Source organism: Eriocheir sinensis, chromosome 57 (genome assembly GCF_024679095.1).
Source record: "Eriocheir sinensis breed Jianghai 21 chromosome 57, ASM2467909v1, whole genome shotgun sequence".
Taxonomy (NCBI): Eukaryota; Metazoa; Arthropoda; class Malacostraca; order Decapoda; family Varunidae; genus Eriocheir; species Eriocheir sinensis.
Genome location: NC_066565.1, coordinates 8,608,488 through 8,622,933, shown reverse-complemented (window position 1 = coordinate 8,622,933; position 14,446 = coordinate 8,608,488). Strand labels below are relative to the sequence as shown.

General features: G+C 42.3%; 3 protein-coding genes and 1 long non-coding RNA gene across 23 annotated transcripts in view; 2 read left to right on the top strand and 2 right to left on the bottom strand.

Annotated features, from left to right (window-relative positions):
• Positions 1-13,428, top strand: part of LOC126984827 (uncharacterized) — an 85,603-nt gene extending 72,175 nt beyond the window's left edge. Inside the window, exons 2-4 of one of the 2 annotated variants that reach the window (XM_050839032.1) lie at positions 9,091-9,197; positions 9,675-9,964; positions 13,290-13,428. In XM_050839032.1, coding sequence (XP_050694989.1) covers positions 9,091-9,197; positions 9,675-9,944 — 377 coding nt within the window. In that variant the 3' untranslated portion in view covers positions 9,945-9,964; positions 13,290-13,428. The remainder of the gene's footprint in view (positions 1-9,090; positions 9,198-9,674; positions 9,965-13,289) is intronic. The other variant, XM_050839033.1, reaches the window with a different exon arrangement.
• Positions 1-14,446, bottom strand: part of LOC126984821 (uncharacterized protein DDB_G0271670-like) — an 80,567-nt gene that overhangs the window by 23,792 nt on the left and 42,329 nt on the right. The window lies entirely within an intron of this gene.
• Positions 1-14,446, top strand: part of LOC126984819 (putative protein TPRXL) — a 71,590-nt gene that overhangs the window by 25,844 nt on the left and 31,300 nt on the right. The gene's annotated exons all lie outside the window — the stretch shown is intronic.
• Positions 9,974-12,935, bottom strand: LOC126984841 (uncharacterized). Its single transcript, XR_007737940.1, has 3 exons — positions 12,275-12,935; positions 12,046-12,201; positions 9,974-11,993 (listed from the first exon to the last, which is right to left on the bottom strand). It is a non-coding gene; the product is annotated as an uncharacterized LOC126984841 (long non-coding RNA).

The following is a 14,446-nucleotide window of genomic DNA, read 5'->3' as shown; positions in this document are numbered from 1 at the left end:
AATGCATGCAGCATATTTTGTGTCATCAGAGGAAAATCTTTCTAGAGTAACTTATAATGAACTAAAGAGATCTGTTTTAGAAACCTACTTGTACAAGCCTGTATTTGCAACTCTGGTTCATCATATGAAAGACTTTGGGCCACTGGAAAATCACCTGGTATTTTTAATAAAGGCTATTACAGAGAAATACATCCAGGTTAGATGCCATTATGCTGGAAAACATTATACTGATAATCTAATAAAGAGCAAACAGAGTAAAAGTCGTCAAGAATACACAAAACTTATACTGTTCAAAGGAATGTAGAATTTAGATTATACAGTGCTACTCAACTTGGGTGGACGAGACTTAACTGAGAGGTGGGCAGCTGTCTTTGGGGTGTATATATGGGTGGACGAGATCATGTCCACATGTACGTATATATATAAAGGAGAAGTAATAAACTGTATATAACAGGTTGGTATCTCAGGTGAAAGATGGCCTGAAGTTAGATTTTTTTTTTTTTTTGTGTGTGTGTGTGTGTGTACTATCACAACCCAGATTACTGCCAAATAAAATAATTATAAATTTGCATGGTACTGCCTGACTTCTTATGAAATTTCATCTCTCTCTCTCTCTCTCTCTCTCTCTCTCTCTCTCTCTCTCTCTCTCTCTCTCTCTCTCTCATAGCTAGCTTGTTACCGTCCCCATGGTATAAGAGACGTGCCTTCCCTTGTCGCCTGGTTCATTAATCATGACATTGTAGCTGCCATTGTTAAAGACCACCCAAAGTTTGCTGCAAGGTGGTGATCTGGGTAACTGTTATCAGGCATTTGGTCTTTATTTTCATTCCATTTATTTTTTTTGTTAACTGAACACAACTTGTATTTTTGTACAATGGAGCTTTTTATATTTTTGTACCAAGCATAGTCAGGGGCTTGTCTGCAAAAACCAGCCATCCCCCTTTGTTGTACTTTACAACAATAAATCTTTCAAATAAAATAAAATCTCTCTCTCTCTCTCTCTCTCTCTCTCTCATATGATATTATACAATAATCTACATGTGTAATTAATATGAATAATATATATACTGTAAATTGTAATTCCTAATGGGAGTGAAATTGCTTTGTCTTACTTATATATTTGTGACATGGGTATATAAATCATATGTATATTTTAAATGTCAGAACCGTGCAAGACTAGTGAGAGAAAATAATCTTTGAGGTGAACCACTTTTACTAGATCACGACTACAGGGTGGACATCAATAAAGGTTGAAGCACTTATCAAGAATATGTGTACCGTCATGTCACTGTACACTTAAAAGGCATCTAATTATTAAATTTTTGTTTTACTATTTGTGCCTTGTCACACAATACACTATAAAAAACAATCTTACTATCATTTCTCCCGGAAAAGCTTGCTGTATAATACATTATTTCTTTGGATATTGTGATTATTTGACATAATTACCGTTGATAATAGATCTACATTAAATATATAGGAAAATATTATGTACTTTTCGTAACTCAAACCATCAATTCTTTTTTTTTATTCGTCTAGTATGCAAAAACAAATGTTAATTCCCTTAGCTCAGCCCAGGAGATCATGGATCCATGCAGGAGATAGCAATGTTTTGGGTCTATCTGCCGATCGTAAGCTCCGCCCGCAGACTCGGTAAGCTCCGCCCACTGGCTTCACTCGTCTGTATGGAGACGGCGCGGGAGGGCGACTCCTTTAAATAATACCTCCATGGGCATAACAATATATTTCGTCCGATGCGGAAATGTACTTTACAAAAAAACTATTGCAACGGTTTTGGGTCCAATTTAGCGCGTTTGAGGAGCAGTTGGCAACACTGCCGGGACAACAACAACACCGTGCACCGCCTTGCCTGGAAGGTCCCCGACCCTCACTGCCCCTGCTGCTGCTGCTGCTGCTGCAGGACCGTCGAGGAGACCATTGGGCACCTCCTGCTGCTGCTGCTGCAAGACCGTCGAGGAGACTATTGGGCACCTCCTGCTGCTGCTGCAGGACCGTCGAGGAGACCATTGGGCACCTCCTGCTGCTGCTGCAGGACCGTCGAGGAGACCATTGGGCACCTCCTGCTGCTGCAGGACCGTCGAGGAGACCATTGGGCACCTCCTGCTGCAGCTGCTGCAGGACCGTCGAGGAGACTATTGGGCACCTCCTGCTGCTGCTGCAGGACCGTCGAGGAGACCATTGGGCACCTCCTGCTGCTGGTGCTGCAGGACCGTCGAGGAGACTATTGGGCACCTCCTGCTGCTGCTGCTGCTGCTGCTGCTGCAGGACCGTCGAGGAGACCATTGAGCACCTCCTGCTGCTGCTGCTGCAGGACCGTCGAGGAGACCATTCGGCACCTGCTGCTGCTGCTGCTGCAGGACTGTCAAGGAGACCATTGAGCACCTCCTGCTGCTGCTGCTGCTGCAGGACCGTCGAGGAGACCATTGAGCACCTCCTGCTGCTGCTGCTGCAGGACTGTCGAGGAGACCATTTGGCACCTGCTGCTACTGCTGCTGCAGGACCGTCGAGGAGACCATTGGGCACCTGCTGCTGCTGCTGCAGGACTGTCGAGGAGACCATTGAGCACCTCCTGCTGCTGCTGCTGCAGGACCGTCGAGGAGACCATTGAGCACCTCCTGCTGCTGCTGCTGCAGGACTGTCGAGTAGACCATTGAGCACCTCCTGCTGCTGCTGCTGCAGGACCGTCGAGGAGACCATTGAGCACCTCCTGCTGCTGCTGCTGCAGGACTGTCGAGGAGACCATTGAGCACCTCCTGCTGCTGCTGCTGCAGGACCATTGAGGAGACCATTGAACACCTGCTGCTGCTGCTGCAGGACCGTCGAGGAGACCATTGAGCACCTCCTGCTGCTGCTGCTGCAGGACCGTCGAGGACACCATTGAGCACCTCCTGCTGCTGCTGCTGCAGGACCGTCGAGGAGATCATTGGGCACCTGCTGCTGCTGCTGCTGCAGGACCGTCGAGGAGACCATTGAGCACCTCCTGCTGCTGCTGCTGCAGGACCGTCGAGGAGATCATTGGGCACCTGCTGCTGCTGCTGCTGCAGGACCGTCGAGGAAACCATTGAGCACCTCCTGCTGCTGCTGCTGCAGGACCGTCGAGGAGATCATTGGGCACCTGCTGCTGCTGCTGCTGCTGCAGGACCGTCGAGGAGACCATTGAGCACCTCCTGCTGCTGCTGCTGCAGGACCATCGAGGAGACCATTGAGCACCTCCTGCTGCTGCTGCTGCAGGACCGTTGAGGAGACCATTGAGCACCTCCTGCTGCTGCTGCTGCTGCAGGACCGTCGAGGAGACCATTGAACACCTGCTGCTGCTGATGCAGGACCGTCGAGGAGACCATTGAACACCTGCTGCTGCTGCTGCAGGACTGTCGAGGAGACCATTGAGCACCTCCTGCTGCTGCTGCTGCACTGCCCTGCCTCCACTCCCAGCCATGACACCAACTCCCTCCCTCCCTGGACATGGCGGCCACCTTGGACCAGGCGGCGGCAGGCGTCCACCCCTCACGGCAGGAAGCAGCAGCCACCCGCCCCACCTGTGCCTTCCTCAGGAAGACGGGGCAGCCAGTGAGGCCCTCACAGGATGACACCAGGGCTCATGTGAGCGACTACTGGCTGCTGCCCATAACAACAACAACAACAACAACACTGCCTAACAGCCCCCTAGAACACCCCAGAAGAAGAAGAAGAGGCATGAGTACTCCAGACAAGCAGGAGCAGACTGCTGCAGGGGGCAGGAGGGTCAGAGGTAAGCAGATGAAGCAACTTGCTGCTAGCAACTCCAGCAACAAAGGAGAGAGGAAGTTTGTGTGTCTGGAGTGTGGAAAAGAATTCACCTCAAGGGAAGGCCTAAGATATCACACCCTTACACACACTGGTGTGAAGAACTATGAATGTAAGGAATGTGGGAAAAAATTCATCCAGAAGAGTCACCTTGATACACACACCCTTACACACACTGGTGTGAAGAACTATGAATGTAAGGAATGTGGGAAAAAATTCATCCAGAAGAGTCACCTTGATACACACACCCTTACACACACTGGTGTGAAGAACTATGAATGTATGGAATGTGGGAAAAAATTCATCCAGAAGAGTACCCTTGATACACACCCTTACACACACTGGTGTGAAGAACTATGAATGTAAGGAATGTGGGAAAAAATTCAGCCTGAAGGGTAACCTTGATAGACACACCCTTACACACACTGGTGTGAAGAACTATGAATGTAAGGAATGTGGGAAAAAATTCAGCCTGAAGGGTAACCTTGATAGACACACCCTTACACACACTGGTGTGAAGAACTATGAATGTAAGGAATGTGGGAAAAAATTCATCCTGAAGGGTAACCTTGATAGACACACCCTTACACACACTGGTGTGAAGAACTATGAATGTAAGGAATGTACGAAGAAATTCAGGCATAAGTGTCATCTTGATGAACACACCCTTACACACTCAGGTATGAAGAACTATGAATGTAAGGTATGTGGGAAAAAGTTCAGCCAGAAGGGTACCCTTAATACACACACCCTTACACACACTGGTGTTAAGAACTATGAATGTAAGGAATGTGGGAAAAAAATCATCCGGAAGGGTTACCTTGATGAACACACACACTGGTGTAAAGAGTCATGAGTGTGAAGAGTGCGGGAAGAGGTTCAGCAGGAAGCAGGCACTCAATCAACATGTCTTCAGGCACTATGGCCTTAGAGAGTTCAAGTGTGATGTTTGTGGAAAGCTCTTTAAGACAAAGGCAGACATTGCCAAGCACATGAAGATCCACTTCTGAAGTGTGTCTGCCTACAGTAGTTATAGTGACCAGGGTGTTAGCAGCAGCTGAGCCTGATAGGGAAAGGGAAGTGAAGGAGAGGTAAAAGTGATCTTGTAAGACAAGGAAGAAAGAAGGCTTGCCTGTGAAGTGATAAAAGGAGAGGAGCCACAGCAAGAAGAGGAAGGGAAATACTGATGGCTGACTTTCCACAGCTGTGGCAGCTGCACCTGGGCCTGGAGCCTGGTTGAGTCTCACAGCTACAGTGAATTACTTACTCCTCTGTGAGGTGAGGGGCAAGAGAATGTCACCTAACACTAAAATAGCTGGAACATGTATTTATAAACCATTGCTGCAGCAAAAGAATCAATGCCTTTCAGTGGTGTGCTTCACCCAAGAGTACCACTGATGCAAGTGATAATTATGACCATGTTCTCACGTTTACTCAATGTAATCCAAAGGCTTGGATTATGTCGCTGTCATGTCATGTCTGGGTAAAGGTTTCATTAATCTCCTCCTCATCTCATTCCTCCACTACTCATCTCATTCTTCCACCTCTCATCTCATTCTTTCACTATTCATCTCATTCTCCACTTCTGAGGCTCATCTCATTCTTCCACTTCTCATCTCATTTCTCCACTACTCATCACATTCTTTCACTTCTCATCTCATTCTTCCACTACTCATTTAATTCTTCCACTACTCGTCTCATTCTTCCACTTCTCATCTCATTCTTTCACTTCTCATCTCATTCTTCCACTACTCATTTAATTCTTCCACTACTCGTCTCATTCTTCCACTTTTCATCTCATTCTTTCACTACTCATTTCATTCTTCCACTACTCATCTCATTCTTCTACTTCTCATCTCATTCTTCCACTACTCATTTCATTCTTCCACTATTTATTCTTCCACTATTGATTTCATTCTTCCACTACTTATTTTATTCTTCCACTATTCATCTCATTCTTCCACTACTCATCTCATTTTTCCTTTACTCATCTCATTCTTCCATTTTTCATCTCATTCTGTATCTCATTCTCATCTCGTTCTGTATAGTCTCCATCAGTTCTTCTCCCCCGCACAGATGCTAGCCATATACAGGGGCCTTGTCCACCCTCGTATGGAGTATGCATCTCATGTGTGGGGGGCTCCACTCTAACAGCTCTTCTGGACAGAGTGGAGTCTACCAGCCGTACCATTAACCCTTTCAATATGATGACGCCTACGTAGGCATCATGAAGCCCCAGTAGCATATACGATGACGCCTACGTAGGCGTCATATTTCTATTCTGTTTCTTCTTCTATTGAGTTGTCCCGTACTTTGTGTTGGGGATGGGGAGTGGCGTCAGCACCCCTTGGTTTCCTCCTCTCTCCACGCACACAGCCAGGGGGTCCACATCCACCCGACATTAACGCTTCTCTGCCCCTCGCTACCATCCCGTCAAGCAAGGGGCCGTTAGAAAAGTGCTCGAGCCCCATCGGAGCTATAGAAAATGACTACCTAGCTCTTTGAGTTGACCAAGGAGGCGTGTTGACACGGCAACACGGCAAGGGTTAAAAATCATGATACAACCCTAAAGTCTTAAACAAAACTTTAAATCATTTATTTAAAAAAACTTTTGCAGATTCATATTAGATCAAATACATTTTATTATAATTCCTGGATCATTTATTACTATATTAATGAGAGAAATGCAGAATTGACGCATAAAATATGCGAAGGGGCTCACGAGGATGTACCTATCTTGACCCCTTGCCAGATTCCAACAATTTCGCCCGTCAACACCTTTCCTTCGCTTACGGTGAGGGCCCCTCGAAGATTATGGTATGAGAAATTGGCTGAAGAGCTTCTATAGTCGAGGAGGCTGCCTTCTGGTACGGCTGTAAGGCTCTTTGTCTCATCAGCTCTCCTCCTCTTACTGATAGTCTTCTGCCTCTTAAATTCCATCGCCATGTTGCCTCTCTTTCTATCTTCTATCGATATTTTCACACTGACTGCTCTTCTGAACTTGCTAACTGCATGCCTCCCCTCCTGCGGTCTCGCCTCACACGACTATCTGATCAAGCTCATCCCTATACTGTCCAAACCCCTTATGCAAGAGTTAACCAGCATCTTCACTCTTTCATCCCTCACGCTGGTAAACTCTGGAACAATCTTCCTTCATCTGTATTTCCTCCTGCCTTCGACTTGAACTCTTTCAAGAGGAGGGTATCTGGACACCTCTCCTCCCAAAATTGATTTCTCTATTTGGCTAATCCTATGTACTTTATTCAGGAGCAGTGAGAAGCGTTTTTATTTTTTATTTTTATTGTTTTCTTTTTATTTATGCCCTGAACGGTCTCCTCTGCTGTAAAAAAAAAACATTCTTCCACCATTCTTCCACTACTTTTTTTCATTCTTCCACTACTCATCTCATTCTTCCACTTCTCATCTCATTCTTCCACTTCTCATCTCGTTCTTCCACTACTCATCTCATTCTTCCACTACTCATCTCATTCTTCCACTACTTATCTCATTCTTCCACTACTCATCTCATTCTTCCACTTCTAATCTCATTCTTCCACTTCTCATCTCATTCTTCCACTGCTCATCTCATTCTTCCATTTCTCATCTCATTCTTCCATTACTCTTCTCATTCTTCCACTTCTCATCTCATTCTTCCACTACTCATCTCATTCTTCCACTTCTCATCTCATTCTTCCACTACTCATCTCATTCTTCCACTACTCATCTCAATCTTCCACTTCTCATCTCATTCTTCCACTTCTCATCTCATTCCTCCACTACTCATCTCATTCTTCCACTTTTCATCTCATTCTTCCACTTCTCATCTCATTCTTCCACTTCTCATCTCATTCTTCCACTTCTCATCTCATTCTTCCACTACCCATCTCATTCTTCCACTTCTCATCTTATTCTTCCACTTCTCATCTCATTCTTCTACTACTCATCTCATTCTTCCACTTCTCATCTCATTCTTCCACTTCTCATCTCATTTTTTCACTACTCATCTCATTCTTCCACTACTCATCTCATTCTTCCACTACTCATCTCATTCTTCCACTTCTCATCTCATTCTTCCACTTCTCATCTCATCCTTCTACTACTCATCTCATTCTTCCACTTCTCATCTCATTCTTCCACTTCTCATCTCATTTTTTCACTACTCATCTCATTCTTCCACTACTCATCTCATTCTTCCACTATTCATCTCATTCTTCCACTACTCATCATTTATTCCTTTTCTTCCTTCCTTCCTTTCCTTCTTCAGCTCCCTCGCCTCCTTCCCTCCCTGTCCTCCTTCCATAGGATCTGCACGGTCTGAAGATCTATGTAAATCTGCTAATGATGATGATGATAATAATATCACGTTAATATGGCAGGTGGTTTTTGTTTCCTTGACGTCACTTTGGGTCATTGGGGACGCATATGCCTTGTTGCTAGTCACTAATAATGGCTCAAGGACACACTACTACCCTCCATGTAATATATAATAGTAAGCCAAGTCCCTGTGTCCGAGTCCCCTCCTTTGTGAACAATCCTGCTTGTTAATTTTGCCTTCCAGTAAGTTACCTGTGTGCTTGTTAACCTGTATTTGTTACCTGTTGCCTTTCTTTTCACTGGTTAATGGTTACTTTGTTTTCCCTGTCCCTCCCTCATTAGTAATTCCCTATAGTTAAGTTGTATTCCTGTCCCTTGCTAATGATATCTTGCAGTTTTAAGTCTTACCTAATTTTGTCTTTGCATCATTAACCCGGTAGCAGCGACGGGCCAAATTTGTGGCTTTACTGTGTAGCAGCGACTGGCCAAATTTGTGCCATGATATAAACCCCCTAAAATAGATGATACATAATCTGATCACGAATGCTTTGATATATGTTATTAAATGGTTTGTGTGAGGGGTGATTTTTTCTCATTTTTCTTGCTTGGAGGGACCATTAAGAAACATGATCCCTGCTGCTTGCAGGTTAAGTCATAGTCAGTGTTCCATCTTTTGAAACTTTTCAGATTTTTTCTTTAAAGCGGAGTGTTTTTGGCATACAGGTCTTGTAGCATATTCCATAGATCTGTTGTCTGTCTGGAAAGATGGATTTTCTTATAGCCTTCTCAAATTAATGGTCTCTACATAGTTTGTCTATTTTTAATCTGTTGCTCTGTCTGGAAAGCTGGATTATCTCACGTCATTAGAATGCAATTGATACCTTTTCTTGGCCTTTGGAAAGAGTTGATGTGAGGGGAAGTGTTGAGGATGCCCGCCTACAGTCCTTGCTGAGCAGTTTCTGTGTCTTTCAGAGCGTGTGAAGCAGTTTGCCAACCTGGTCCTGGCCCTCATGATGCTGTTCGCCAGGTACAATCACTGGATGGTGGGCGACAAGTTTGAGAGACTCGCCCCCTCACTGGTAATTATGCCCCGTTGTCATTTTTCCTTCTCTCTGTTCAGGGGCAGGACCTAGTGTTTTTTATGCCTTTTTTGTTTTATTGCCCTTAAACCCTAAAAGATAAAACTTCATAACCTCCCCTAATCTAACTTAATCTCCCCTAACCTAACCTTGCCTAACCTCCCTTAGCCTTACCTTACCTTACCTAACCTAACCTCCCTTAACCTAACCTCCCCTAACCTAACCTTGCCTAACCTTACCTAACCTCCCCTAACCTAACCTTAACTAACCTCGTCTAACCTAACCTCCCCAAACTTAACCTTACCTAACCTAACCACCCCTAACTTAACCTTACCTAACCTCCCCTAACTTAACCTTAACTGACCTAACCTCCCCTAATTTAACCTTACCTAACCTACCTTAACTTAACCTTACCTTACCTAACCTCCCCTAACTTAACCTAATCTCACCTCCCCTATCCTCCCTCCCTCCCCCCAGGTGTTCTTCATGCTAACCTGCCGGCTCATCGCTGAGTACCAAATCCACCGGAAGGAGAAGATGGACAAGGCGGTGGCAGTGGCCAAGAAGTCACCCGCCGCAGCCGCCGAAGGGAAGGACGGAGGAACAGCCGCCAACTCCATCGCTGGCGGCTCCACGTCTACTCTCGTCTCCTCCTCCTCAGTTGCCTCCGCCTCCTCCTCCTTGCCCTCCTCCCCCTCGCCCTCCTCCTTCTCCTCTCAACATGGACGGCCGAAGAAGGATGTTTAGTGTGGAGGTGTTTGATTTGGGTATGTGGTTCAGTGTTTTTATTTAATTATTTATTTATTTATTTATTATTTTTTGTGTGTGTGTGTGTGCGTGTGTATTTGTTACCCTGCCCTCCCTCCCTCGCCCCAATATTTGTCTCTCTTGGTGTTTGTAGGCAATAAGATGACCTTTTCCACACACCTTTATTCTTTCCCTCTTTACGACTTTATTGTAAGTATATGTAACCTTAAACTAACGAAATATAAGTTACTTGAACCCTACTCTCGAGATGTTACTTCGATCTCTGTACGTATAGGCAAGATTACATCTCTTAAAGTAACGCTATATAAGTTACGTCAACCTTAACCTGCGAGATGTTTGTATAAGTAACCTCATTTCACTGGTATGTTTGTATAAGTAACCTCAATTCACTGGTATGTTTGTATAAGTAACATCATTTCACTGGTATGTTTGTATAAGTAACATCAATTCACTGGTATGTTTGTATAAGTAACCTCATTTCACTGGTATGTTTGTATAAGTAACATCAATTCATTTCATATGTCGTATGTTACTTTGATCTGTATGTAAAGGGAAGATTACATCATTTAAACTAGCAAAATATAAGTTATGCCAACCTTACCTTTGAGATGTTTGTATAAGTAACTTCAATTCAGTCGTATGTCGTATGTTCATTTGATCTCTGTATGTCAAGGAGAGATTACGTCATTTAAACTAATGGAATATAACTTGTCAACCTTACCTACGAAGTTCTTGTATAAGTAACTGCAATTTGTATGTCGTGTGTTAATTTGATCTCTGTACGTTGAGGCAAGATTACGGCAACCCGGCACTCACTGTTATGCTCATTTCTCGTCTTTATGTAGATGTAACATTACGATCCATGTTATACTGAAGTTACTGTGTCATCCCTAACATTACGTATATGTCACTTTGGTTACTAAGTCTTGTTAACATTACTAACCATTATATTTAAGTTACTGTGTGATCCCTAACATTACGTATATGTCACTTTGGTTACTAAGTCTTGTTAACATTACTAACCATTATATTTAAGTTACTCTGTCATCCCTAACATTACGTATATGTCACTTTGGTTACTAAGTCTTGTTAACATTACTAACCATTATATTTAAGTTACTGTGTCATCCCTAACATTACGTATATGTCACTTTGGTTACTAAGTCTTGTTAACATTACGCATTCATTCACTTTGGTTACTAAGTCTTGTTAACATTACGTATCCATTTTATTTGTTACTATGCCATTTGTAACATTACGTATACATGTCACTTTGGTTACTAAGCTTTTTTAGCGTAATATATCCATTTAATTTAAGTTACTATGTCATTTAACATTACTTATACATATCGGTGTGGGTACCATGTATCTTGTAACATTACGATCTGTGCCACTTAATATACGTATATATTTTGTAACATTCTGATCCATGCCACTAAAATTAATATGCCATTTGTAACATGATGAATTCTGACACTTAAATTATTGTTAGTTCATCTGCAACATTACGATCCTCATCACACGTAAGTTACCATGTCCTCAGTAACATTACGTATCTATGTCACTGCTGAGTTACTGTATCTTTTTTTATACAATCATTCCACAATCTTTCTACAATCCCTGTCATGCTTAAGTCACTACGCTGTCTGTAACGCTCGGTCCTCGTCACTTACGTCACCATATCTTCCGTAACATTACAATCCCTATCACACTTGGGTTACTGTGTCATCTGTAGCAATGCGTACTCCTGTCCCTTCGGTTGCTAAATCTTTTGTAATGTTTATTTCTGTCACTATTAACTTGCTCTGCCCTTTGTAACACTGAGACCAGGTTATGTTAGTCATTTGTTTTGTCACTTCTGTCCATTGAGAGAAGGTTATGGAAGCTAGTCAAATGAATGTAATGAATGACTGGCTAACATAACCTTGTCTCAAACTAAAGAAAAACATTTGTAATGAATGACTGGCTAACATAACCTTGTCTCAAACTAAAGAAAAACATTTGTAATGAATGACTGGCTAACATAACCTTGTGTCAAACTAAAGAAAAACACATGTAATGAATGACTGGCTAACATAACCTTGTCTCAAACTAAAGAAAAACACATGTAATGAATGACTGGCTAACATAACCTTGTGTCAAACTAAAGAAAAACACATGTAATGAATGACTGGCTAACATAACCTTGTGTCAAACTAAAGAAAAACACATGTAATGAATGACTGGCTAACATAACCTTGTGTCAAACTAAAGAAAAACATGTGTAATGAATGACTGGCTAACATAACACTAAAGAAAACACATATAACCTTGTCTCAAACTAAAGAAAAACACATGTAATGAATGACTGGCTAACATAACCTTGTCTCAAACTAAAGAAAAACATGTGTAATGAATGACTGGCTAACATAACCTTGTGTTGATTTAAATGATAAATTTCTAGCCTATTGAAACAAATACTACATCAATCACGTGTTCTCAGGATGCAAACTAATTCTGATCAGTTAGGAATAGGCTACAACTCATTTTGACAATTTATAAGAGCAGAAATTTTTCATTGATATTGAATTTAACCTTTAATTAGGGCAAAGGGAAAGATATATAGATACATAGAATATTACTATGTAGCATATAGCAGTTGTAGCTTTTACACATGCTAATAATTTAACAATCACAGACAAAATAGTAACCTATTACTGCTTCATTAAGAGCCATTTTCAAACTTAACAACCCAACCTCATCCTGTTGAACAGTAAACCTATCTCTAACACAAACACTAGAATAATACATTCATTTAGGTTAGTAATACAGTTCTGTTTTTCAATCTACCTTTTTCAGTGCCTACCCTGCAAGCTTGGGAATGGGGTAACCTGGTTAGTTTAGGTTTGATTCTTTCAAATATTCAATCAAACAGTATGTTAGTTTAGGTTTGATTCTTTCAAATATTCAATCAAACAGTATGTTAGTTTAGGTTTGATTCTTTCAAATATTCAATCAAACAGTATGTTAGTTTTGGTTTGATTATTTAAAAAATTCAATCAACAGTAGTATTAGTTTGGGTTTGATTCTTTCAAATATTCAATGTTTAGGTTTGATTCTTTCAAATATTCAATCAAACAGTATGTTAGTTTAGGTTTGATTCTTTCAAATATTCAATCAAACAGTATGTTAGTTTAGGTTTGATTCTTTCAAATATTCAATCAAACAGTATGTTAGTTTAGGTTTGATTCTTTCAAATATTCAATCAAACAGTATACTATGTTAGCTATAATTCAATCTGCCCCAAACATATTAATGTGGTACTAAACAACTGTTTGATTGCAGCCTGAAGCAGGAAGACAGAAGCTTAATGAAGAAGACTGGTGAGGGCCCCTGCCATCACTGAAGAACATGATGCTGTCACCACTGTTATCTCTGGAGAGCTTCACATGGCACCCTCCATCACTGCCTGCCATCACTGAAGAACATGATGCTGTCACCACTGTTATCTCTGGAGAGCTTCACATGGCACCCTCCATCACTGCCCGCCATCACTGAAGAACATGGTGCTGTCACCACTGTTATCTGTGGAGAGCTTCACATGGCACCCTCCATCACTGCCCGCCATCACTGAAGAACATGGTGCTGTCACCACTGTTATCTGTGGAGAGCTTCACATGGCACCCTCCATCACTGCCCAACATCACTGAAGAACATGATGCTGTCACCACTGTTATCTCTGGAGAGCTTCACATGGCACCCTCCATCACTGCCCGCCATCACTGAAGAACATGGTGCTGTCACCACTGTTATCTCTGGAGAGCTTCACATGGCACCCTCCATCACTGCCCGCCATCACTGAAGAACATGGTGCTGTCACCACTGTTATCTCTGGAGAGCTTCACATGGCACCCTCCATCACTGCCCGCCATCACTGAAGAACATGGTGCTGTCACCACTGTTATCTGTGGAGAGCTTCACATGGCGAGGGTGTTTTTGACACACTCCTTAGAAGGTGAGCATCCACTTGATGAAGGGTGATCCCAATACTAGTAATCTTTCTTTTAGCAGTATGGAATTACCATTATTATTAGCATTATCTTCCCTATCAATTTTCATTTTCCTTAGATTGGTTTAGATCAAGATATATATATATATATATATATATATATATATATATATATATATATATATATATATATATATATATATATATATATATATATATATATATATATATATATATTTCAATTCGTACTAAATGAGACATACTCATTTAAAAAAAGAAGTGCTGAGGGGGCCTGCCTTGGATTAAAGATGATTTATTTAATACTATCTACATTAATATGCAACACTTGCCAATTTCTTTCTGGTGCCTTCATTGCTAGAATAGGATTATTTTTCAGTCTCGGGAAAACAAGTTAACCCGGTAGCAGCGACAGGCCAAATTTGTGGCTTTACCGTGTACCAGTGACGGGCCAAATTTTTGCCATGATATAAAC